General features: G+C 40.3%; 1 protein-coding gene across 1 annotated transcript; it reads left to right on the forward strand.

Annotated features, from left to right (window-relative positions):
* Positions 1 to 10,028: 10,028 nt before the first annotated feature.
* On the forward strand, positions 10,029 to 26,184 carry tmx1 (thioredoxin-related transmembrane protein 1). Its single transcript, XM_068039097.1, has 8 exons — positions 10,029 to 10,223; positions 10,970 to 11,085; positions 11,989 to 12,034; positions 14,483 to 14,611; positions 16,190 to 16,235; positions 18,422 to 18,523; positions 19,396 to 19,465; positions 23,726 to 26,184. Exons 1-8 carry the CDS (start codon positions 10,057 to 10,059, stop codon positions 23,926 to 23,928), a joined length of 879 nt encoding a protein of 292 aa, XP_067895198.1. The 5' UTR covers positions 10,029 to 10,056; the 3' UTR covers positions 23,929 to 26,184.
* Positions 26,185 to 27,497: the final 1,313 nt, after the last annotated feature.

Here is a 27,497-nt window from a genome sequence, read left to right on the forward strand (position 1 = left end):
TTCAGCAGCACCTCACAAGCTTGTAACTTCTACTACCTAGTAAGGAAAGACAGGAAGTGCGTGGAGCATCAGCACTTCCAGGTTCCCCTCCAAGTCACACGCAATCCTCTTTGGACATATATTACCATTCATTTCATCAAAATTGAGTCAAAACCCTGGAATTCCCTATGTAACAGCTCTGTGGGTGTACTTTCATCACATAGACTTCAGTAGTTCGAGTAAAAGGCCCACTTCCACCTTCACAAGGGCAACTAGAGATGGGCAATAAATACCAGCATTCCCAGCAATAATTGTATCCTGAGAATTAATTTAAACAATGTACTATATCTAACACTCACCTGCATTTTGTTTTGTTAAGGTCTTTCTACAGTGATAGAAAATATGGTTATAGGAGTGTCTTTGCAATGTGGAAAAGAAAAATAATGGCAAAATGATCATTCTGGGCTGAATAGCTATCAAAAACTCCAGTGATATCCTATTATATGATGGTCTCACACTTGTAAAAGTTAATTTTCAGTGCCAGAGATTTTGTTTGGCAGTAATTGAGACTTATCACACTGTTAAAAGTTTACTTACACTGGAATGGATGTGCCCTGACTTTTCTGACATGTTTATTGGGTATCTATCACATAGGTACAGCAACTTCACACTCTTCCATGTATTTGAATGCTGAGTTTTTCAGCGAGATGCTGTTGCAAAGGTTCTGAGCATGTACAGTCGTTGGAAGTTGTTGTCTAATTTACCCTTTAATAACATGACCACTGATAGCCTCACCGTTAGTGTAACAGCAAAATTTGGGCCTATACATTTTGGATAGAGTTGGAAAACAATGGCAATGATTTCAAGGCAATGTCAGGGCTTGGGTGACATAAAAGATTGAATTTATTTAAGTTTTGGTATGTGGTTTTATTTAATATCTTGTAATTATTTGCATCAACCCACCATTTACAATTTGACTTTGAGATATGAGTAGGTGTAACATACTGTGTAACCTCCTGCAGTCCTGCAACCCTCTGAGATCTCTGCGCTCCTCCAATTCTGGCCTCTTGCACATCCCCGATTTTTAATTCCACCATCATTGGGAGCTGTACCTTCAATTGCCTAGGCTCCATGCTCTGTAATTTTCTCCCTAAACCTATCTGCCTTTCTAGCTCTCTTCCTCCTCCTTTGAGATGCTTCTTAAAACCTACCACATCTGTCCTAATATCTCATGCGGCTCGTGTCAAATTTTGTTTGATAATGCTCCTATTAAGTGCTATGGAATGCGCTAAAGAGATGTAACTAAGAATTACTCAATTGATTCTTGGGAATAGAGGGTTGTCCTATGAGGAGAAATTAAGTAGAATGAGTCTATATTCTCTGGAGTTTAGAAGAATGAGAGATGATCCCATTGAAATGTATAAAAATCTTAGGCTTGACAGGCAGCTTCCCCTGGCTGCAGAATCTAGAACTAGAGGTCATAGTTTCAGGATAAGGGATCAACCATTTAGGACTGAGATGAAGAGAAATTTCTTCACTTCGAGGGTTGTGAATCTTGTAATTCTCTACCCCATAGGGCTGTGGATGCTGAGTTCATGAGTAAATTTAAGACTGGGATTGATAGATTTTGTGGCGCTAAGAGAATCAAGGAATATGGGGATGGGGCAGGAAAGTGGGGTTGATGTAGAAGTTCAGCCATGATTTTATTGAATCGTGGAGCAAGCTCGATGGGCTGTACGGCCTACTCCTGCTCCTACTACTTATGTTATGTTGTTCAGCTGTTGTTGTGTATAACACAAAGTACGGGTAATGTTTCTATAGCACAAATAGGATTTCTTCATCAAGAGTACTGTAACAATTCCTTTTTATGAAGTCTTGTAATTTGTTGTGGATGATGATGTGAGGAATAGGTCAACTGTAATCATCACTATACAAGTGAAATTTGCTGAGAGCAGACATTGCTGGTGCGGCTTTGAGCAGATCAAGGCAGCTTCTTCTCTGTGGACCAGGACTGTGATGAGGGGAGCTGGTGCATTCAATTTGTACATAAATGATTTGCCTGTTTATGTGGCATAAGATTGGGATAAACTACTTCCTGAAGATATATTTTTTGATTGTGTTTTGTAGATTATTAGGATTGACCAAAACCATTTAGTTTTTTTTTAAGCAGAATATCCATGGGTTTTGTTTTAGCAATGCAATAAGTTTTGGGAGTGGGTGACTGGTGGGGGTGGAAAATGTCTTATGCGCTGACACATTATAAATGTGTGCGATCTGCTTAGTGACAGAGTGGGAGCTTTGGTGTGGGAAGATTCTAATTAAAGAACATTGCGTTGGATGTCTGATTGGCTGGCAAGTTGTGTCATTGTGTGATCTGTGCAGCTAGAACTAATTATGCAAATTATAAAGTGGAAAGAATTACAGATTCAGTTCCATACTTTTGCACTTACATTTGGGATATAAAAATGTAACCTCTCAATAAGGAGTCAAGGAAAAGAATTATGTAGAAGTGTTTAAAAATATCATAGTGAGATCTAGTGCTGCAGTTTCCAGTCTATTCTCTTTAGTGTTTCCTGGCGTTTAAAATGTAACAAGAAGACATTGCAAATTCTTAATCCATTTGCATTAATGTAACACGAACTGTTGTCCAAATGGCTACAACTGTCCAAAAATCTTTACATATGTATTTGAAAGTGAAGTGAGACATATAATGTACATTTACACAATTCAAATATAATTACAAAAAATTGACCTAAATAAGATTAATACTATTTTGAAAATAACTGAGTAAAAAAATTAGCCATAGTTGTAAGCAAATACATGGCATATTAAAAAATTGACAGTAAGATTTGTTATATTTTCTGAAGGTGCTATTTGTCTTCAGATGTTGTGAAAGAGATGAAACAATCTAGATATCGCAGATTGCTTTCTGTGAAAGTGACAAACTGAAGATAGAAATGTTTCCTGATGTGATGGTGGGCTCCTAATCACTTCCTGCAGTTCCATGGCAGATGGAAAATCTTTTTGGCAGATGCTCCTGTTCTGAGCTCGCATCACGTTTGGCTTTGAATATTCCTGTTTTTTTTTGTAAACCCTCATAAAAGCCACATTTTATGATGAAAAGAATTGCAAATTCTAGCATTCCATTGGTTGGCCTACAAAAAATGGATTTTCTCTTACCTGATATTTATTTATTTTTTTATTTATTTAGAGATACAGCACTGAAACAGGCCCTTCGGCCCACCGAGTCTGTGCCGACCATCAACCACCCATTTATACTAATCCTACACTAATCCCATATTCCTACCACATCCCCACCTGTCCCTATATTTCCCTACCACCTACCTATACTAGGGGCAATTTATAATGGCCAATTTACTTACCAACCTGCAAGTCTTTTGGCTTGTGGGAGGAAACCGGAGCACCCGGAGAAAACCCACGCAGACACAGGGAGAACTTGCAAACTCCACACAGGCAGTACCCAGAATTGAACCTAGGTCGCTGGAGCTGTGAGGCTGCGGTGCTAACCACTGCGCCACTGTGCCGCCCTTCATTGCAGTCCAGACATTAGAGTTCTAAAACCTAGAAACAGAAAACCTTTAATGGGGTAAAGCCAACTATGGGACTACATCATAGAATGGTACAATTAGGGAAATAAAATAAGTCTGCATTAACATTGTACATGCTATGTATTTATAGCACTCACGATAGGCTGTTCTTTTAATATGCATGACTGTATTTTAATAAAAGTGCCATAAGTAGCTCGTGTTAAACAGGGGCAAAAAAGTGCCACATCCTGTCAAAGATATGAATGAAACATTTATACGTATAAAAGTCTTGCATTTGGTGTGCGTCTGTCACACCTGAAAATATTGCACTTGACAGTGTGACAGTTTGTCACACAATGCACTGAATTGCTCAACTGTGATATTTATAGAATTTCAACACATCGAAACAACATTTATAACATTTCAACTGGTTTCTTCTGGCCTGAAAAGTACAAGTACATTGTATAAGTACATCACATAGTGTCAGCTTACCTCAATTGGTTACCTGTGATTTATAAGCAGATGCCACTCTAGAAAAACTTTCTTCAAGATCAATAATTAGCCTCTAACTGACCTCAAGATGTACCTATTAAGATATTTTTCCACAGCAGGAGTACCTGAGCTGTGGTGTTGGAGCACAGGCCAGCTTTAACACAGCTCTACATCAGTAACTAAAAATCACAGTTGTGAATAAATATATTACACATTGTTGGCTTGGCTCAATTGTTAGCAAATTGCCTCTAAGTTAGAAAGTTGTAGTTTCAAAGTTTTAAATATGTTCCAAATGTCTCAAACAACTGTGACTAGGTGGACAAGGGCTAAAGGCACTGTCTGGTACAGTACTAAATCAAGTAGAAATAAAAACAGAAAATGCTGGAAATACTTAGCAGGTCTGGCAGCATCTTTAGACAGAAGCAGATGTTACCATTTCAGGTCATGACCTTTCATCAGACCAGGCTTGATCTGTGTCTACACTGAGTTCACGATCATGTTGGGCAGCAACTAGGGTACTGCAATTGGTCTCCACACTCCAATACCAGGGATGGGGAAAATCAGCCACAGCTGCCACTTTGATTCCCATTCAGCTGAGAAGTGCATGTGTGAACTTCAGCTCAGAACAGAATTGGGCTGAGCTGTGAAGCTTGCCATAGTTAATTAGCGTAGTGGCGCACGTGTTTTTGGGTAAGATACCCGAGGTGCTCACTGAACTGAAATTAAGTGCTTTCAGGAGACAAGCGGAAAAAATTGGCAACAAAATCTAGAAAACAGGCACGAACTACAGGGATGTTATTGAGAAAGCAACGTTGTGATAGGGGTGTTAATTATTCACCGCTATGGAACAGTACACAAGACTTTAAAGAGCTTATTTGTGTCATTTCTGTTCTTAGCTGCTACACTGCTTCCTTTAGTTGGTACACTTTTGCACTTACAGCAGTCCTTGATAATAAATTGCTTTTGCTTTGGACTGGCTGTCCCGCCTGTAGTTGATACTCCCTTTCAACACCAGCCGTGGGAGTAGCTCACCATTAATCTTTGCCAAATGTCCCCATTTGATTAGCTTTTATAACTTCCACAACTGCAGTACTAGCAAACGTGTGCCTCCTCCCTTCCTCATTAACAATGTTATCTCAGGATATGTAACATTTATTCTCAAATGCTGTTAGCTTGCCATTTTTCTGCTTTGTTTCCAAGCCCTACTTCCAAATGATAGGATGTAACATTGCAGCAAGTCGATGCTTGTGTTCTGTCATTATCAGCATAAAAGATCATTGCAATTTAAATGTAAAATTGATCGTTTCTCACCCTGACACGAAATCATTTGGTCTGTTCGAGATGTACCAGATGACAAGAAATGTACGTATTATTTTGTACATGATGATGTCATGGAACAAGATCAAACTGTGGTGTTTCTCCCCCTCCCACAGCAATATTAAAAATAGTAGGCAGCTGAGAAGCAGCAATAAACTAGAATGATGGGAAATAAAATTAAAATTCGTTCCTATACTTTGAGCATTTTTTGGTTTTCACTTTAGCATTACTAGAATGAAAATTTGCTAATGTATGATAACCAATCGATAAGACATTTCGATAAAAGGACTGGGCTTTCTCTTTGAGACAGAAATGTAGCTCCCTACTGCTGGCTGTAAAACAAAAGGAAAGCAGGAATTCTGTTTTTAAGATTTGTATTGTCTTTCAGCAGAGTCAAAGACAGTCATTAACAAAGACAAATTCTTCCTCCGTTTATTCTTCCAACAGCACACCTAATGAAAACTCAAGCGGTTCATAACTTCTATCTGTAGTTAGAAACAAAAATTATTATAGCGTAGATAAAGTGATTAAAAATGTACTCCAACTAAATGCTAAGGAGTGCTTTATATATTGAATAATTACTCTTTAGAGCCTGGAGTTTTACTTTGAGTGTTTATGTCCTCTTCCTAATTCAAATCACATTGAGGTAGAAATTGGTCTTCCTTGCACCCATTTTCCAAGTGGAAAACAGGGGTAACGACCAATTTTACAGGGCAATGCCCTGTGCCCTAAGGACACCTGAAAAACATCCAACATCATATTGGCTGAGTACAATTCTCAGGAGTCCTGGGCGGTTGGTTAATAGGCGTGACTGGCCTCAGCTGCTTGTCTATGTAATTAAAATGTGGCCTGAGGCCAGTTTCAGGTGAGCCTCAGGCTTTTGGCATGTGCTTGCAGCTACTTACCTATTTTAGGCCTGAAAATGAGCCATAACCAATTTCTATCTGATTATGTTTAATTTAACCTGATTAATCATAATGCTGTAGTGCAAGCTGACTCACTGGCTAGAGTAAATTAGTTCTTCAAGGCAGTATTCTCAGCAAAAATTCAATGAAATTGATGAAATGAATGTGGTGGATGCCTTAGGCCCACACAGATGTTTCGGAGTATAGATGATTGATGCTATATCATAGCAGAACTTGCTCAAAACTTCACTACATTTTTATCCTATTGATTTGATGTAAAATATGTCAGTACTGGGGAATGGAATACCTTGTCTGCTTTTATATTCAGTGTTATCATCAAGTACTCCAAGGACACGTCGGGTTAGATGCAAGAATGAGTTCTCTTTTTATCCTTCCTCAACAATGTTGTTAAATGTCAACCTCAAAACACTTACCCCACCAGTGCACTAGACAACTTTATGGGCTGTCAGAAAATACCAACTTAGATAAACTGCGAGGAGCTTTGATATTGCTGGCCTATTTAAGAACTGGTCTGGGTGAAAACCATCAAAATATATTTCACACAGTAGGAACAAGTGTGGACAGATTCACAAAGCATAGGAACCATATTTCAACTGACTGGTAATTATATCTATTAATATATTTAAACTCTTGCACACAATATTCTTTTGGGCCTCCTTATCTCGAGAGACAATGGATACGCGCCTGGAGGTGGTCAGTGGTTTGTGAAGCAGCGCCTGGAGTGGCTATAAAGGCCAATTCTGGAGTGACAGGCTCTTCCACAGGTGCTGCAGAGAAATTTGTTTGTCGGGGCTGTTGCACAGTTGGCACTCCCCTTGCGCCTCTGTCTTTTTTCCTGCCAACTACTAAGTCTCTTCGACTCGCCACAATTTAGCCCTGTCTTTATGGCTGCCCACCAGCTCTGGCGAATGCTGGCAACTGACTCCCACGACTTGTGATCAATGTCACATGATTTCATGTCGCGTTTGCAGACGTCTTTATAGCGGAGACATGGACGGCCGGTGGGTCTGATACCAGTGGCGAGCTCGCTGTACAATGTGTCTTTGGGGATCCTGCCATCTTCCATGCGGCTCACATGGCCAAGCCATCTCAAGCGCCGCTGACTCAGTAGTGTGTATAAGCTGGGGGTGTTGGCCGCTTCAAGGACTTCTGTGTTGGAGATATAGTCCTGCCACCTGATGCCAAGTATTCTCCGGAGGCAGTGAAGATGGAATGAATTGAGACGTCGCTCTTGGCTGGCATACGTTGTCCAGGCCTCGCTGCCATAGAGCAAGGTACTGAGGACACAGGCCTGATACACTCGGACTTTTGTGTTCCGTGTCAGTGCGCCATTTTCCCACACTCTCTTGGCCAGTCTGGACATAGCAGTGGAAGCCTTACCCATGCGCTTGTTGATTTCTGCATCTAGAGATAGGCTACTGGTGATAGTTGAGCCTAGGTAGGTGAACTCTTGAACCACTTCCAGAGCGTGGTCGCCAATATTGATGGATGGAGCATTTCTGACGTCCTGCCCCATGATGTTCGTTTTCTTGAGGCTGATGGTTAGGCCAAATTCATTGCAGGCAGCCGCAAACCTGTCGATGAGACTCTGCAGGCACTCTTCAGTGTGAGATACAACGAGCATACAATATGCACTTCTTGTAACACCTATGAGAGATCTGCTAATATAATAATTTCAATCTTCAAGCATGGTGAGCTTCTGGCAAGTAGATGCCATTGTTCATAAGGCTTGCTCAGCCATGTGAGAAAAATATTCATAGTACATTGTATAGAGCCTTTAAAACATTTTACTAAACTATCTGATCGAGAGGATCAATCAGGCTTCTACAATGACCATTTTTCAATGAACTACCTGTCTAAAGGAAAGAAAATAACTTGAATTTATATAGTGTCTTTTATGTTCCTAGAATGTCTCAAAAGTACTTCACAGCCAATGAGTGCTTTTGAAATGTTGTAATGTAGGCAACGTGAGGGCCAATTTGCACACAGCAACATCTTATAAACAGCAATAAGATTAATGACCAGACAACCTGTTTTTAGTGGTATTGATAGAAATCTAAATATTGGCCAGAACATCATCCCTGCTCTTCTTTAAAGAGTGCCTTGAGATCTTCTACATCTATCTAAACAAGCTCTAGACCTAACGTATCATCCAAAAGGCAATATCTCCAGCAATTTCTCAACTGCAGTAATCAGTATCGATTTAGTCCTCAAATCCATGAAGTGGGGTTTGAACATACAAACCTCTGACTTAGAGGAGAGATTGCTATCACTGAACTAAGGTTGACTGCTAACATCTAGGACCTAGAAAAGAATCCTGACCACGGTTGTCAAAAAGCTGTCCAGTTGAAAAATTGCCCTTCAAGCTTTTTTATATAGCGATGTCTATTACCCATTTAAAGAAATATTTATTTTGCAAATTGCTAATATGCATTTGATAAGGCAGATAACCACCTATGCTACCATGAGATCTATTTCCTGATTTATTGCATGCATGTACAGGATTGGCTGTGCTGACTGCAGAGATGTAAATTGGGCAAGAGGTGCTAACACGTGGCAGAGCCTGCCCAATTTGCTTCTATTTAAATAAACTTGATTTTCATTTAAAGATTATAAACATTGCTGCTTAGTTCAATAATTTTCAAACAAGTTGCTATATTTATACCATTTGATGATACTATCAGATAGGATGTCATTTTGATGGCACTTACAATAAATCTAGCTTACAGTTGTGTCAGCTTGGTTGAATTGGTAACACTCTTACCTTTTGAATGGGAAGAATGTGGTTTCAAAGACTTAACCACAGCATCTATCCTGATACTTCAATACAGTACAGATTATAAATCCTGCCTTTTGCATGAGATATTTAAACCAATGCTCTGCCTGCCTGTTCAGATGAAATGCATTAAATCCCATGATACTATTGGAAGACCAGAAGGGGATGCTTCCCAGTGTTCTGGACAACATTTCAACCAACATTTCAAAAATAGATTATTTGGTCAATTATCTAGCTTTCTGTTTGTGGAAGGTTGATGTGTGTAAAATGGATGTCACATTTTCCTACATAACAATAGTGACAGTAATTCAATGGATTTCAAACATATTTGAGCATCCTGAGGATATGAAAGGTACTATACAAGTGCAAGTTCCTTCTTTCCTTTATACTGTTCCATGCTTCTACCTAAAGCCTATCTGCACCTCTCCTGACATCAATAGAACTGGCTCATAGGGGAAACAATCTTTGGGCAAAGTGCTTTGAGTTATGCTCTGCACCCTATCCAATACTCTAATCCATGCCCTGTACTTTGCCTAAATTTGAACCCAGCTCTGCATTGAGCCCTAGACTGGCACCATGCCCTGAACCCTGTCCAAAATCCAATATGTTTTGACAAAAATATCCCAAGCTGCTCCCCGTTCAGCCTACATTATGCTTATTTAGAGCTACTGATGGTCCTGCCTGCACTTGACTCAAAGCCAAATACGCCTTGGTCCTTCAGCCCTACACAATACTTAATGTCTCTGCCCTATAGTCTATGCTACTATTACACCCATGTCCAATACCCTAGGTTTTATGTTTCTATCCCATCACCCTAGCCTGTGTCGTCTAATCGTATGTTGCACTGCCTGTTACACACTCTTTTGTTATTCTGCACGCTCTGCAACATTCCCAATATACTCCTTCTGTTGCATTCCCTTCCTCCTGACAAGGTTCTGCAACAGCTCATTGCAGCTGCGCATGTCCTTCGCGGCTGCGCTAGTGACATGCGTAGTGCGCGGCGGAAGTATCGGGGAAGATGGCGGCGGGGGTCGAGGCCTGCGGGTGGCTGAGGTTCAGACCGACACTACTATTGCTGGCTGTGCTACTCTCAGTGCCGGCTGTACAGGCCAAGAGGAGTCTGGTCAAAGTCATCACCGACCGTAACTGGAGAGAGATCCTAGAGGGGGAGTGGATGGTGGAATTGTGAGTGGCTGGGACCGAGGTGGGGGGTGGGGGGTGGGGGGTGGGGGTAGGGGCGTGGGAGTAGGGGGGACCGAGGTGGGGGTAGGGGCGTGGGAGGTGGGGGTAGGGGGTACCGAGGTGGGGGTACCGAGGTGGGGGTACCGAGGTGGGGGTAGGGGGGACCGGGGTGGAGGGGCAGGGTGGGGAGGGGGGTTGGGGCTGCCAGTCACTGCGGCTGCATTAACCGGCAACAGCGTGCTAAGGCGCAGATACACTCATACTTGCGGCCCTCGCTGTGCGCATCCGTGTCGTTTACAGCAAGTTGTGCGAATAACTTAGTCCTGAGAGGAAGCGAGACTAAAAAATCAATTAGATGAAACCATAGTAACGGAGTATGTCATTGCCAGTGACAGCCCAGGCCCCGGGGTCGGGGCCAGTGACAGGGTCAACGTTACAGCCATTGACCGGGCTAGGAATATAGCCAATGATGTAGCTGGAACCAGTGACACGGTCAGAGCTAGGGCCAGGGTGTGAGCCAGTGACAGGGTCAGGGCTAGTGGCCGTCACCCAGAGCATCTGAAGATAGTCACTGTCAATAATCACATCCCACCAGAATTTAAACTTTTGAAAATTCTGTTGCTGGTGTGTAAAATATTTAGATATTTGGCTGCTCAGAAGCATTTCTCAAGTAAAAGTAATTTGAACAGGGTAATGTGTTTCTGATAGCTACGTGCATGTATTAGTCAGAGTGTTACTTTAATTTCCAGCTATGCCCCCTGGTGTCCTGCCTGCCAACATCTTCAGTCTGAATGGAATGAGTTTGCAGAGTGGAGTGATGATCTGGGTGTTAATGTTGCCAAAGTGGATGTAACTGAGCAGCCAGGTATATTTCATCACTAATGGTATCATTGCACTTGTAACATTTTGCTGTGGGGAACAAATAAAGCTTCCAATCTTGTGTAAAGAATCAACCTTCAGAAGTGTTAATAAATTGGAAGGACTGATTATTATTTCTGCTGTTGAGAAGAACAGCACAGCTTTTCATGCAGTGCTGCATGGGGGTGATATTTCATGTGGTAGGTGTTAAGTCATTGTTTCTGAGGGTTGCAAGAGCTTCATGTCCTGTTGCGTCGACTGCAAGGAACATTTATTACTGCTGATTCTCCACATAGATCAGCACAATACTTCAGATGGTTACAAGAACACTTAGCTTTTTTGGTTTCACATTCCCATATTTTATTCTTGATTTAGCTGTAATAATCTGTAGGAGGAATATTCCTGTTAAAAATGGATGTTTTGTATCTTGAGGTAATTGCTGCAATAAGGAATAGACATATAATGTTTATGTTTTTGTACTGGGGCAGGTGGCTTAAAGTTTTGCAAGCATTGTTTTTGTCACAAATCTGGTAGGGTCTTATTTTTAAATCTTATACCAGTATGCAGTCTTTGAAATATGATACATTCTCTTCACCTTAGAATGACCAATTTTAATTTTGCTAGTCTACAAAATACAACACAGAGCCATAAATACAGATTTTGAGGCGATCTTGCTATTCCTTCATTTGTGTAAGTCATGTGTTGGAATAAAACTTTCAGCCTCATCTGCTAAAAAATGAGAAATACAGTAATATTTGCTTTCTTGGGGAAAATGAATGCTTGTTAAAAGTTGGAAACACTTTCTGTGCGTGACTTAGTAACTTTTTCACAACCAGTTATGCTTCATGTATAAACTTGATATAAAATCTCTTATTTTTGCTGTGAAAATCATATCTTTTTTTAAAAACAGGTCTGAGTGGTCGTTTCATTATTACAGCTCTTCCCACAATATATCAGTGAGTATATACCTCTTAGTTGCAAATAGGTCAGAAGAAAAATACAATATATATTTGCTTGTGCATCTTTTCCAACATTGTTTTCAATGAACTAAAGTTTTTTGTATGTTAATATCATGAATCTGACAATACGCTAATCTTTAAGCATTTCTTCCCTTACTGATCCTGCACAACATGTTTTTGAGGCTTTCCCCAAATGTTTCTGTCATTATTTGCATTAAAAACTACTCCCATAATTGAGTCTGCACTCCTTATGAATCAAAATGGGTGATTTTATGTGCGCAATATCTGACAGTCTAACATCTCCCAGGAGTTGAACAACTCCTGGGAAATTACTGCAACGCTTTCCCAGTCTTAGGATATCAGATACGTGTCTTAGAATATGAATGACAAATTAACTTTATTAAAAGTAAAAAATTAGATAGCAGGAAATCAATACAGAACATTTGATTTGATTAGAGAATGCTTAACTTACCTCTGAGGTACAATAGCAAAAGTTGTGACATTTTTCTAACTATCAGTAATATAGATCTGTAGCATAAGTTTCATACACAAGCTTTCTAACTATTGTGAAGTCTTTAGGTATCCTTCTTTATTTCAGTGAACCCCGTACAACTTGCAAAAAAAGGCAAATACATCTCTCTATCTGGCAAACCAACCCCTCCACCCCGAGACATCCTGTGAGATCTTTCCCAGTCAACAGGACAGGATTACCTTAACAAGGAAACATATCTGGAATGATGATCAACATTTGAAAAATGCAAAGGTGCTTGGTGGGCTTTAGAGCAACTGGCTCTGATAGTCTGGTCATAAATAATGAGATAGGCATCTGAAGCAATCATCCAATGGCAAACAGCTGTAGGTCTGAAGTGATTACACAATCCGATCAGTTGAGATTATTGCTTATAGTCATCTGTAACAAAACACAAACTTAATTTCAACCACAGGAGAGGGCTGTGGATTCATTCCCAACCAGATAATGTTAGTTTGTGGTAAGCAAGCTGAAAGTAACTACATCTCCTAAATACATGGTAAGAAATATATAGATTTTTATGATGGCAAAACTATCCATCACAAGATCTTCTGAAGGTGTACTTATAGCTGGTCAATACTGTGATCTGATGCATTACCCATAATTGCTAAAATGTTTTTATTCATGACATTGTCGCGACTCCTCAGATACTGAAGCAGTCTGTGTCCATGTGCAGCAAGATGCGGATGACATTCAGCCTTGGGCTGATAAGTGACAAGTAACATTCATGTCACATAAGTGCCAGGCAATGACCATCTCCAACAAGAGAGAATCTAACCATCTCCCCTTAACATTTAATGGCATTACCATCACTGAATCCCCCACCATCAACATCCTTGGGTTGGGTGGGGGAGGGGGTGGTTGGTTACCATTGCGCAAAAACTAAACTGCAGCGGCCATATAAATACTGTGGCTACAAGAGCAGGTCAGAGGCTGGGAATTCTGCAGCGAGTGACTCACCTGACTCCCCAAAGCCTGTCCACCATCGACAAGGCGCAAGTCAGGAGTGTGATGGAAACTCTCCACTTGCCTGGATAAGTGCAGCTCCAACAACACTCAAGAAGCTCGACACCATGCAAGAAAAAGCAGCCTGCTTGATTGGCACCCCATCTGCCACCTCGTACATTCACTCCCTCTGCCACCAGTGCACAGTGGCAGCAATGTGTACCATCTACAAATGCGCTTCAGCAACTCACCAAGCCACCTTCGACAGCACCTTCTAAACTCGCGACCTCTACCACCTAGAACGACAAGGGCAGCAGACACATGGGAATGTCACCACTTGCAAGTTCCCCTCCAAGCCACACACCATCCTAACTTGGAACTGTATTGCTGTTCCTTCACTGTTGCTGAGTCAAAAATTTGGGACTCCCTTCCTAACAGCACTGGGGTACACCTACACTACATGGACTGCAGACGTTCAAGAAGGCGGCTCACCACCACCTTCTCGAGGCCAATTAGGGATGGGCAACAAATGCTGATTTTGCCATTGATGCTCACATCCCATGAATGCTTTTTAAAAAAATTGTAATAAGTACAAAAAATCTGCCTTCACTGCCATACTACACTACTATCTCCGGAACATCTTTTAGACATACTACACTTGTCATAATATTAATTACAAACCAAGATTTCACACTCAGTATCGTATGTGTTACGTTATTGTAATTGTAAACCTGTGTGTATGTTAAGTAGATTTAAGTCAAATGTAACCTCTTATTTTACAATGGCTCTTTTTCCCATTTGAGGATAATCAGTACAGTTGAAAGGTAAATAAATATTTGAGCAGTTTAGATTATGGCTATGTTTTAAGTGGCATTTGTAATTTGGATTACTTTAACAATTGTATTAATTTTGTCCAAGTGTAAAATAATGACAAAGTCTGTTTACTTAAGTTGCTTTTTTCTCCTTTATAGCTGTAAGGATGGAGAGTTTAGAAAGTATCAAGGCCCTAGAATGAAGAATGACTTTATCGACTTTGTAGATGGAAAGAAATGGGAAGCCATAGAACCAATGTATTCTTGGTTAAGACCGTCCTCCTATTTGTAAGTTTAAATAATTCAGATATGTAATTAGTATTCTCTAGCAGTGCTTAAGTTATATTTCTCTTTATGTTAGTTAAATCATAATTTCTTAATATTGTAAGTTAGTTTACAAAATATTAATGAGAATTTGACGAATTAAAATTGAGGTGTATTTTATTCCCATGGTTATCAATTATCATTTAGCCATGATGTGGATCATTGACTCCATTGTGAAAGTTTGGTGATTCTAAATCATACCCATAAAGTTTATTTGATGTGTCTTAGATGTAAATAATTAGCATAACTTTGTCATATTTTAGGTGGATATAAAATTTAATTATTTCAAAAGTGCCTGAGAGTTAATTTAAAATTGTGATGTTCCAGAGTGAAGAACAGAAAATTAAAAAAAAATTAACAATTTTGAATGTCAATTTGCTTCTCTTTTTTTGGTTACTCCTAGCAGAGCTTATTAACTTGCATAGATCTGTGTGGGTTTAAGCTGTCAAACTGAACTGGTCTGTTGAAATGCTCAAAGGCATTTATTGATGAAGTGACATGCTTTATTAGATTATGGAATAATGTCTTAAAAGTTAAAAGTGGGATTAAAATGAGGTTTTGTATGTTCCCCTTTAGTTAGCGATAGTCTCTTCCAAACATTGGTTGACTTTTGGCCAGTGGCATATTTTAGAAAAATCCAGAAGGAACTCATTATGGAAGGGATGGGAGTTGGTGCTGGCAATCGTGGGTGAACACCAAGCGTAATAACAGTGGAAAATATTTTTGGGTACCATAGAGCAGTATGGACAAAACTTGCAGTTGACATTCTAAAGAACCTGATTTTTACAATAGAGGACACAAAAGTTAGAGTGCAATCCCAAGTGGTGGGTAAGCTTCCAGAGTCCACAATATTGGATAAAGTTAGCACTTGTATAGAAAGAAGTGAATTTTAAATGTACCTGGTGTATCAGAAAGCATGTGTTTGTCTAAGATGGTCTCCCTCTAAAATTCCTTTTTGGTGTTGTCTGTACATCCACAAATCTGACCTGTAATTAGTTAAGAACATTGGATGCGCGATTTCTTTTTGCCGAAAGGTGTTCCTTTTGAAAGTTGACATTGATATTTGGAGTTTTCAGATATTTGTGACTGGATCTTGGGTGTCTAGACAAACCACTGAAGTGTTTTGCAGTTTTCAGCACAATCATTTGTTAATTGAGAGTATTCCACTAACGTGCAATTCAAATTAATGTTGCTTAAAATAGGAATTCTGTTAATATATATGAATATAGAAAGGCACGAAGAGCATTCAGTCTGTCCAAACTAATTCAGTCATCCCAGCCAGTTTAGGATGTGATTTGATCTAATTCATATGTTGGTATGTTCGTATGACCTTTAGTGGGCCAACATTCCTTCTATCAGCCTATGGTCCAAAAACCATTCATGCTGCTGGGACTTGAAGTAATTCCTTGGAACATACACGGAAATTTTTATTTTCTTTCTAAATTTGTAAAAGTTGAATGTCTAGCTGCAAAGAGATTTCCTTCTAAATTTTTTAACCCGAGTTGAATATTACTCATATTCTTGTTTGTAATTCCGTTGCAGGATGACGAGCATGTCAGCATTATTCCAGCTGTCCATGTGGATTCGTGTAAGTTATTTTTATTTTGATTCTAGCATTAAGCCTTGTGATGGTGTAATGCTGTGCTGAATCTTAATTGTTATAATTGGGATATATAATTGGGCTGTCGATGTCATATACATGGACTTCAGTAAGGCGTTTGATAAGGTTCCCCATGGCAGGCTGATGGAGAAAGTGAAGGCGCTTGGGGTCCAAGGTGTACTAGCTAGATGGATAAAGAACTGGCTGGGCAACAGGAGACAGAGAGTAGCAGTAGAGGGGAGTTTCTCAAAATGGAGACGTGTGACCAGTGGTGTTCCACAGGGATCCGTGCTGGGACCACTGTTGTTTGTGATATACATTAATGATTTGGAGGAAAGTATAGGTGGACTGATTAGCAAGTTTGCAGACGACACTAAGATTGGTGGAGTAGCAGATAGTGAAGGGGACTGTCAGAGAATACAGCAGAATATAGATAGATTAGAGAGTTGGGCAGAGAAATGGCAGATGGAGTTCAATCAGGGCAAATGCGAGGTGATGCATTTTGGAAGATCCAATTCAAGAGTGAACTATACAGTAAATGGAAAAGTCCTGGGGAAAATTGATGTCCAGAGAGATTTGGGTGTTCAGGTCCACTGTTCCCTGAAGGTGGCAACGCAGGTAAATAGAGTGGTCAAGAAGGCATACGGCATGCTTTCCTTCATCGGACGGGGCATTGAGTACAAGAGTTGGCAGGTCATGTTACAGTTGTATAGGACTTTGGTTCGGCCACATTTGGAATACTGCGTACAGTTCTGGTCGCCACATTATCAAAAGGATGTGGATGCTTTGGAGAGGGTGCAGAGGAGGTTCACCAGGATGTTGCCTGGTATGGAGGGCGCTAGCTATGAAGAGAGGTTGAGTAGATTAGGATTATTTTCATTAGAAAGACGGAGGTTGAGGGGGGACCTGATTGAGGTGTACAAAATCATGAGAGGTATAGACAGGGTGGACAGCAAGAGGCTTTTTCCCAGAGTGGGGGTTTCAATTACTAGAGGACACGAGTTCAAAGTGAAAGGGGAAATGTTTAGGGGGGATATGCGTGGAAAGTTCTTTACGCAGAGGGTGGTGGGCACCTGGAACGCGTTGCCAGCGGAGGTGGTAGACGCGGGCACGATGGAGTCTTTTAAGATGTATCTAGACAGATACGTGAATGGGCAGGAAGAAAAGAGATACAGAACCTTAGAAAATAGGCGACATGTTTAGAGAGAGGATCTGGCGCAGGCTTGGAGGGCTGAAGGGCCTGTTCCTGTGCTGTAATTATCTTTGTTCTTTGGATATCTTTTGTGCACTAACTGTAATTTTTTATTTGTCCGTGGGCACCCAAATCTCTTTCGTCCTGCTAATTTCTTGCCATTTAGAAAATATTCAGATTTGTTGTTCATAGATATGGTGGATGACCTCACACTTCCACACATTGAACTCAGTCTGCCACAGTTTAGCTCACTTGATCTGTCCATGTTAATTTGTAACTTCCTGCTCTCATCTATGCAACTTAATGTGCCTCCACACTTTGTGTAATCTACAAACTTGGATATGTGACTCTATTTTTTTGTCCAAGCCATTAACATAATACATATAGTGAAAAGCTGAGGCCCCAGTATGGATCTCTGGGGAGCAGCATTTGTCACATCCCATCAATCAGAGTATGTTCCCTTTTATTATTCCTCAGTTCTACTCTCAACCAGTTACAAATTCATGTCATTGTTGGTGTAAAGATTTCAGTTGAAGGATAGAAAAAGGTAATTATGTGTATTTGGAGGAACATTTTTGGTGAATTCTAGTTGGTATTTAAGAGGTTATAAACTGCTTCCTGGCCTCTGCCAAAATTGTTCTAGGCTGGTTGCTTGGAAGTATGCAAAAATATAATTGGGATGATTGTATTTTCTGTGTGAAAATGCTTGGCGCCTCTTGGTGAGGTGTTGCTGTTCACAAACGAGATCAAAAGCTCAGTAGCATCGGGAATCAAACCCGTGTATCCTACTCCTCTGGTATGCCACATTGGTGTCCTTATGTTGTGCCATGATGTTGGGTGCCTTATTTTGTTACTCATATTCTAGCAGCTTATTTCTGGCAAAACTATATGTGTAGATCTGTTTATAGCCAGTGACTAATTCAGTTATGTTCTCCGGATTATGGTTGTAATTTTGAATTGCATTGAAATGTTTATTTTTCAGCATTGTCATAATTACTTCACTGAAGTTATCGGCATACCAGTTTGGGGATCATACAGTATTTTTGCTTTGGCAACACTTTTTTCCGGTCTTGCACTTGGACTGGTAAGATTTATAAATCTGGCCTTTTTAGATTATTCTTTGTACGTCCCAGTTCAGACTTGCAAAATGCTTTCAAATTATTGATGTAAGTTATGCCAATGAATGAAATTGTGCAAGGAACTAAATTACAAGTGAAAGTGTTAAAGATTACACACGCTGTGGTTTTTACCTTATTCCTGTTGTTTCACTGATGTCCTAAATACCCGATAACTGATCGGTTATTTGCAACTTATGAATGGCAAAATCAGAAAGTCACAAATGTACATCAGAAACAAGTATCTATACATTAAGGAATGCTGTTGTCATAGTGAACTAAATCAGAGGTATTTTGTCTTAAATCCTATGACTATTAGGTGCTGTGTTTGTCACTTAAATCAGGTTTGCCAATTTGGGTCTTGCTGTAAATGTCAGAAATCTTGGACCACGGGCGGGCTAGCAATATGCTATATGTGTCGTTCCCCAACAATGGGGCAGGTCCCCGCCTGTTTGTCAGTGCCTAATATGGCATTGCATTTGTGCATGTGCAGTTGTATGTTGCCAGTCCAATGTGCTGTATGAGCGGAGTGTATTTGTTTGAAAATTAGGCAATATGGCAGAAGCACAACTGTCTTGGATAGAAACACTTAAGCAATGCATATGAGGTGTGAATATCAGTTAATGCAGTTAAATTATGTCAATGTGGTAGAGTAACTAGCAGTTATCTAATAATGGTTAAACAAATTCATACCTTACTCCATATTGTATAATACTGTTTTACCTAGGAGAAACTTACCGAGGTTAAAAAGTGGTTATCTTGCAGCATAGTTCATCAAAGTGCAAAATTTGAAGGTGATATTATAATGAGTTTATTAAAAACAATTCTGCATCTGTTTTAGATTCTGGTCTTTGTGGCAGACTGTGTGTTACCATCCCGACGATATAGACATCAACCACATTGTTCTCAGAGTGAGCATCTTTTCTTTTTAAAATCCTTGCAGTAATGATTGTAATATTTGAAGTAGCTGACTGCACCATGCATTTCCCAAGTTCATAATGTTTGTAAATTCACAAGAGGAGGAAACCAGTATTTGAAAACTGATTATCTTTCAGATCGATAAAAACAAAATACTGCAGATGCTGGAAATCTGAAATAAAATCAAAGTGCTGGAAATAGTCAAAGTCTGGCAGCATCTTTGGAGACGGAAACAGTTAATGGCTGGAATTTTACATTGGGCGGGAGGCCCCTTCCACTGGCTGAAAAGTTGGGGGAGAACTCGCCTCTGCTGGGCCCGGGGAGCCATGCCGGGACTGTTCACTCTCTAGGCCCGTAATTGGCCATGGGTGGGCCTTCCCCAACCTTGAGGCGGAAATCCTGCCTAATGGAGTTGCTGGCCAATCAGCAGGCTGGCAGCTCTTAGTCCCAGCAGCGCCACTGGGAACAGTGACCAATGCTGGGACTACACCAGCAAGCAAGAGGAAGGATGGCTCCAAAACAAGGTAAGTGTCCCTGGCGAGGCCCCAAAAAATTGTCTGGGCCCCAGTGAGGCAAGGGGGGGGCCAGTTGGGGGTGATGCAGGGAGTGTGGGGCAGTTGGGAGTTGGAGGGCGGCCCTCCATGGGGCACAGGGTGCCTGATCGGGAGGAGCCCCCCCAGCTTGCAAGAAAAGTGCCAAGTTTTACCTGGGGGCGTTCTTGGGGCCTTTGCTGTCTGGCTGCCGTGGATAAAATACCAGTGGCAGTGAGTGAAGGCCCTTAAGTGCCAGTTAATTGGCCATTTAAGAGCCTTATATTGGCCTGGGGGGGGGCGGGGGCAGACCATTTCTCACTGCCGCCACCCTGCGTAAAATTGCAGTGGGGCGGAAAGGTGCCAGGAATGGCCCCCTGCCTCCCACTCAATTTTACAGCCCCCCCCCCCTCCCCCCCCAGCCTGCTTGTTGGGGGGGCTGTAAAGTTTCAAGTCTGTGACCTTTAGTCAGATCTCCATTCTGATGAAAAGTCACAGACCTGAAACTTTAAAACTGCTTCTTGCTCCATAGATGCTGTCAGACCTTTTGAGTATCTCCATCACTTTGTTTTTATTATCTTTCAGATCTAATTGTCTTATGGCTCCATTGTGTATTATCATTCAAGGTTCTCTAATATTAATAGTGGATTTAGGTAGCTGAGACTGCTAAAGATCCTAGCCCATGAAGGGACCTTCACTTCTGTCATCTCAGTCCTGCCACCCTTCATTTTTTTCCCTCTTTGGGTACTTTGCTCCCTAATGCCTACCCCAACCCATCACTACTCTGCTGCTTTCCTACTTTCATGCCCTTGGAAAGCACAGTCTCTCAGCATCCATAGAAAAGCCCATTGCGATACGTACTGCTGTCTCCTTGCAAGCCGCAACACCGACTACAACATCCTCCTCTCTTGATGGCATCCCCACCAGTGTGTCTACTGAAGGTTTACTCACCTGCCTCCTTCCTGATCCTTTCATTGCACCCACCATTGCCCCCTCTGACTCTGTCAGAGGATCAACAATCACCTTCAAAATTTTCATTCACTCGTGATCATTGCTTTTGGCATATCCAATCTTACTGTTGATGATTGCATTGATGTTATGACTTTGACTTAAACTTACCTCAATGATTACATCTTGTCCTTTATTGAAGCCTCCCTGCCTGGCTTTACTTTCCACCACCTACCCTGCTTAAAACACCATGGTGGTAATATGACTTGCATCAACAAATCACATGTCTCTTCCCCAAATCAGCTGACACCTTCTCTTCTTTCCAGCACCCACCTTGATGCACTCTCCTTGACCCATCCTGAGTTTCTTGGTGTCCTTTCTTTTTTCTTCACTTAGCCTCTGCACTGAGTGACTCCTCATCCAATGTGATTTCAGTCTCCATCTCAACTCTCCTCAGATTTCACTACCTCTTCCTCTCTCTTCCATATTTAACTTTCCTCCCCATATTCACAGCCACCCCTTTACATTGCCATCTCCCATGGTCTCAATCTTAGACAAGGTCATCTCTTAACACTTCCTTGTATTCTTCAATATCCACATGTCCCTATTCCCTGCCAATCCCACTTCTTTCTGCATCCACCCCTGGAAAAACTTCCCTCAAGTCACTTGCAGTTTCATCTTCAAGCTGCCAACTATCTAGCCATTAGCCTTCCACTTGCAGCTGTTGATCTGCTCACTCACCTCTACCTTTGATACTCTTGTCCCGCAGTAAGATATTTGCTCTCTTCCACCCTGGTATGGCTATCGGCTTCACTCTATCAAATCGAAGGGACACAAACTTGAGCATATTGAGTGCACAGCTGGGTTATCCATCTATCAGCAGATCTGGCTGCACTATATCAAGTAGTGTTGAGCCTTATTCTCCTTTGCCAAAACTGCTTACTACTCCAGGATCATCTGGAGAGCAAGGATAATCCCGGCTTCTTTCCTTCACTATCAACTGTCTCTTTAAACCTTTCTCTCCTGCACTGTCCACAGGTGGGAGGTGGGTAACTTTTTTGTCATTAAGATTGAGGCCACCTGTTAAATTGCTTCTGTTGCTTTCCCACTTCTTGTCCACGAAGCCAAATATCCCCTGTAGCCCCTGACTCCTATCCCCCTGATGGGCAATAAATGCTGGCCTAGCCAGCGATGCCCACATCCCACGAACAAATAAAATAAAAACTACTCACCACCCAGCTGATGGTCCTTTTCCTCAAGTTCTGTCTGTGCCTTTCAAAGCCACCACACTCGCCCTTCTGGTAAAAACCTACCTCACTCCCTCTGTTGAAAAAAGCCCCAGTTTTTCAAGCATTTTTTTCATAGGACTGTACGTTGCCAACCAAATTTGTTGAGAAATTACTGGGGGAAGTGTCTAGGTAAGGACTGCAGCAATCAAATTACTCTTTTAAAAACAATGTTGTGGGAAGGAATGAAACTTGCCTAGAAACAGAAAAAGGATAGATCATGTGGCTTGTGAAATGCACATCTCACCCCCTGCACTAATAAAACATTGTGTCATGGAGGAGTGTGAGATGTGGGTGTCACCTCCTCTGTTGTGACAAAGAACATGGCATCTTTAAGAAGAAGCTCTTATCTGTGTTATACAAAAACTCAAATCTTTTCAAAAGAAAACCACTTGTGATCAATTTTGGAAATGGATCAAAGTCAGTGATAGTAACGCTATTTTTTGTGGAGAAGATAACTGCTGGTGTCTTAATCATGGAGGCTATTTGTAAATAGAAAAGTGTTTTCGCAGAGCTTAGAAATCATTATACCCTTGATGCAGTTACAGTCTGTTCTTTAAGCTGCAATTGGTTTTGAGGCCAAAATAGTCTATCCCAAGAGAAGTTAGAGCTGTTGAAGCAGGATGGGAATGTCAGATTCAGGTTAGCTAAACAATTGGCTTCTAAACTCTGGTAGTTAATAATGCAGTGTATTGTACTGCAATCACATAATACACAATGTTATAAATGGAGGTAAATATATCCCCACAGTGGTCTGCTGCTGCTTGTTGCCATATTGCAAAACTGCTGGTTGGAAGTAGTGTGATCAGATGTTTTGTGTAGTCTTCTTTCCCCCAACATGACCATGAGTGGTGGGCTTTGGTAATTGAGTGAAAGTGGGAAACCAGCAGTTTGAAAAATGACTATTCCTAGATGAACCGCTGTCTAATATTTGTATAGTTGTCACTTCAACTGTTGAAGTATTAAAAAGGTGAGCTTTGGGCCCCTGGTCTTTTCTCTTGACTTCTCCTTTAGAATGCTTTGTATATATTGTGCAGAAAAGGGTGCAAGAATTTTCAGGGACAGGCTAATTGGTCCTCTTTATATATTAATCTACTTGCTCACAATATTCCATTTTATATGGTATTTTCTTATAACTTACAGAATGATTTTGCATGTTTTAATTCTTCTAAAATTCAAGGAAATGCAATTGGTTCTTCCTGCTGCCATATTTTGGGTAACCTGATAAATGAACCTAAATACAGTATATTTAATTAGAAAGGAATTTATATAGAATATTTCCAAAAATAAATTGTATTTATTGACTTTCAAGATATTTAAGGTTTTTTTTTACTGATAAAAATCAAGGATGTTTAACAATCTACTGCATGAATCTATGGTTGTACTGTAATGTCATCAAGTGCAACCTCTGTTACCCCTTAATACCATTAATTTATTTTTTTGATTTCTTGGAAGTTGAATGAAAATTTTACATTTGTTTTTTTGGAAGAAAAATTGCCTCTATCAAAGCTATTGAAGCCAAAGGATGGGCGGTTTCAGGATGAGGAAACTGAAGATGATCTGTGCTCACAAGCAAAAGAGAGCAGTAGAAAAACATTCGAGAAGGGTCTGCTGAAGGATGGTGGAGATTACTTACAGGACACTATGAGAAAACGTACTATGGAATACACCAGCAGAGCTGATGACTCCTGATTCTAACAAGAGACTAAAACAGAAAGGTGACTGAAGCTACGGTGCTTCTCTAAGGCATTGAACTGTTTGGTTAAGCAGTGTGATTTATGGGCCAAGGCAACTGTACATTAAAGTGTGAGATCACCTGTGGCTGGTGGTAGGATTGTACTAAGCTTGCTTTTGTTGCTGCAGGCTTTGCTGCAAAGTTGAGAAACTAGTGATAATGAACCTTGCATGCTCCTTTTAAGCCTTCCACGCTTGGTTGTATAGTCAGTATGTTGTTGAGTCCTTTGTATTGTTTTGGTGGAAGACTTGAAGTGGAGCAGTTATAACATTACTGTGATGGCAGTATCCTTGACCTAAATCTAAAAATTCAAATCTTCCAAGCTACTTGCTAGAAGTTTTTGCTTTTCAAAACACCAGCTTAAAAATGATCTGTTGACTAATTATACCTGCTTACGAAGCAACTAATTTCTGCAGAACTACAGAAAGCAACTGTATGGTATGCTCCAGAACAATGCTATATACTTTCTCTGCCAAATATGTTTCACTTTATTTCTATAGGGAAACTAAAGCTGATTTTGCAAAACTCAAAAGTAGCTATTGATCAACACATTTAGAATTTCAACTTATTAGCCAATACTTGGATTCAAAATCTGATAACCTTGCACTTCAGATAGGTCAAAACTTTTTGTCTTTCCACCTGCCCTTTATTCATTTAAATTTGTTATCCTAGGTTCAACGTTCTTGTTCATCTGTCCTCAAATGTATCAGAATATCTTTCTCTTGAACCTTTGAACACTCGGTTATTTCAAGTCCTTTAAACATTCAAATCTACAAAAATGATGGGCAGGAAATGACTAGCTGGTCCATTAAGCTACTTAATTATAAAAGCATGACTTTTTAGAAATTGAGTGAAAATAATCATTGCTGGCATAAATTTCAATGAATTCTTCCAGCACTTTCTCCTTTTATAGCAGGTTATGAGGAACAGAAGTTTTTACATTTTGTTTTTTAAAAATAATATGAACAGCATTCTTGATGGTTCAATTGCTAAATAACCTATATTGCACAGCATTGAGCTACATAGATCAAGAAGGAACTTGATCTTTGGTGAGTGAGTTGATCTGTGTAGGGGGGGTGGGGGGAAGGTTGGTTTGTTTGAGTGGGCACTATAATCAGCTTCAGTATCCCTTGGTTAAGGAGGAGAATAATCAGCCAGGTTTCCTCTCATGATTGCTACCAGTATGTCTGGAACAGTTTGGGCTTGACTATAATGACCTACACTGTCAAGTAACTCATTGACACTCAGGGTTCAGACTCCGATATGAATAATGGCCACAAGTTGGGTATTGGAAAACTGTTGGAATCAGTTGAAATGCACTAAGCATGTCACTGAGGGGCATAATGGGGAAACCTTTTGATCAGGTAAAAGGTGCTGCCTTTTAATCTACTCTTTAATAAAGAGGATCGGATGTATAAAGACCATAAGTTTCAGATACTAGCACTCCCATTCCACTGTACAAATAGTACCTTAAATGTGTTTAGCTTCTCACTCAGGCACACGTCAGTGCTTTAAAAAAACCTTACAATTTGAAGAAAGCATGTATTTTCATTTAAGGACTTGAGGTTTATTTTATATTGGGAAAAGCACCAACCAGTTTACAGTGTTTATTTGTGTACATAAATGTTTTGAATGTGCATAGAATCAGCTCTTGAAATGACCCTTTTTTGTAGAATAGGTGCAAAATATTATGACCTTTTATATTTTTGGTTTAAAGTTAAAACTCTTAACATTACCATAAAAATCTGGTGTGCTGTTCAGAGCTGCTGCTTTGTATGCCCGACAGTAAATTCTGTTGCTTAAATAACTCTCCCAGACAATAAACATCTGCACAAGAGTGTGATCCATACACTGGATTTGCTATAATTTTTGTTTGCTATGACATGCCTTTTTTTATAACCACATCGGTTATATTTAGCTGACAGAGGTACTTGTGAGCCTTTTGAACTCATTTTTGGCCAGGTACTAGGCTTCTCAAGTAGATTTTTTTTCTTTTTGAGGGGGAGCTTCTGTTTAAAAAGAGACTTGGAGTAAAACTGATGGAAAACATTCTGTAAATAGTTTTGTTCCAACAATATTGTAGTACATTTGTAGAAGGTGCCTAACACAATGGATTATGTTGGGCTGACCTGTTTTTTTCCCCTAAGCTATCTGTGCTAAGATTGTAAGGTCTTTTTTGTCACTAATTCATATAAAGCTCTTTCTTCCAATGATTTTTTTTGTTTGTTTCTCCTTGTTCCTTTAAATCGTATTGTCAAAGTTTGTAAAGAATATAAAAGCTAATGATTTTGCATTTAGTTTCTGTGAACAAGTTGCAGTTCAGCATTGGGCTGGGAAAATATACTGGCTCAAAGTATATCTATTTGCAATCTAATTGAAATTATAAAAACATTAATGATATGCAATGGATGGCTAACAGCTGAGGCTGATTGACAGGGCATGAACATAATGAGATCCACAACTATTTGGATTAAAGGAATTTACAAAGTTAATTAGGACAGTCTACATAGTTTGGAAACATTAACTTTCTTTAAACCATTGCACTTTAAAAAAAAAATCATAGTTATGGCACAGAAGGAGGCCATTCAGCCCATTGAGTCCATGCCGACTTATTGTAGAGCAAACCAATCAGTCCCATTCCTCCACTCTATCCCCATAGCCCTGTAAGTTTATTTCCCTCAAATGCCCATCCAGTTTCTTTTTGAAATTATTGATGGTCTCGGCTTCCCCACTCATAGGCAGCGAGTCATTACCACTCACTGTATGGAAAAAAAGTTCTTCCTCACATCTCAGTTGCATCTCTTGCTCAAAACCTTAACTTTGTGTCTTCAGTCTTTGTACGATCAGTTAATGGTAACATCTTTTCTTTGTCTACCTTATATAAACCTATCATAATCTTGTGCACCTCTATCAAATCTCCCCTCAATTTCCTTTGCTCCAAGGAGAACTTCTCCAATATAACCTTGTAGCTAAAATCCTTCATCCCTGGAGCCATTCTGGTAAATCTCCTGTCCACCCCTCTCAATGACCTTCACATCCTTCCTAAAGTACTCTAGTTGTGGCCTAACCAGAGCTTTATACAGGTTTAGCTTAACTTCCCTGCTTTTGTACTCAATACCTCTATTTGTGAAGATCCCATATGCTTCTAATTACTCTCTCAATATGTTCTACCACCTTCCAGGATCTATGCACATGAATCCCAGGTCCCTCTGTCCTTGCACACACTTTAGAACTGCACTATTAACTTATATTGCCTCTCCCTATCCCTTCTGCCAAAATGCAGCGCTTCACACTTCTCTCTATTAAATTCCATCTGCCACTTGTGTGCTCATTCTGCTTGTCTATGTCCTGTTGCAGATGCCATATCTCCAAGTTTAGTATTATAGGCAAATTTTGAAATTTTACACTGTATTCCAATATCCAAGTCATTTATGTATATCAAAAAAAGCAGTAGTCCCAGCACTGACTCTTGGGGAACACCACTGTCTATCATCTGCCGGTCTGGGGGAAAAAAACTACCGCAATG

Source organism: Heterodontus francisci, chromosome 9 (genome assembly GCF_036365525.1).
Source record: "Heterodontus francisci isolate sHetFra1 chromosome 9, sHetFra1.hap1, whole genome shotgun sequence".
NCBI classification, from domain to species: Eukaryota; Metazoa; Chordata; class Chondrichthyes; order Heterodontiformes; family Heterodontidae; genus Heterodontus; species Heterodontus francisci.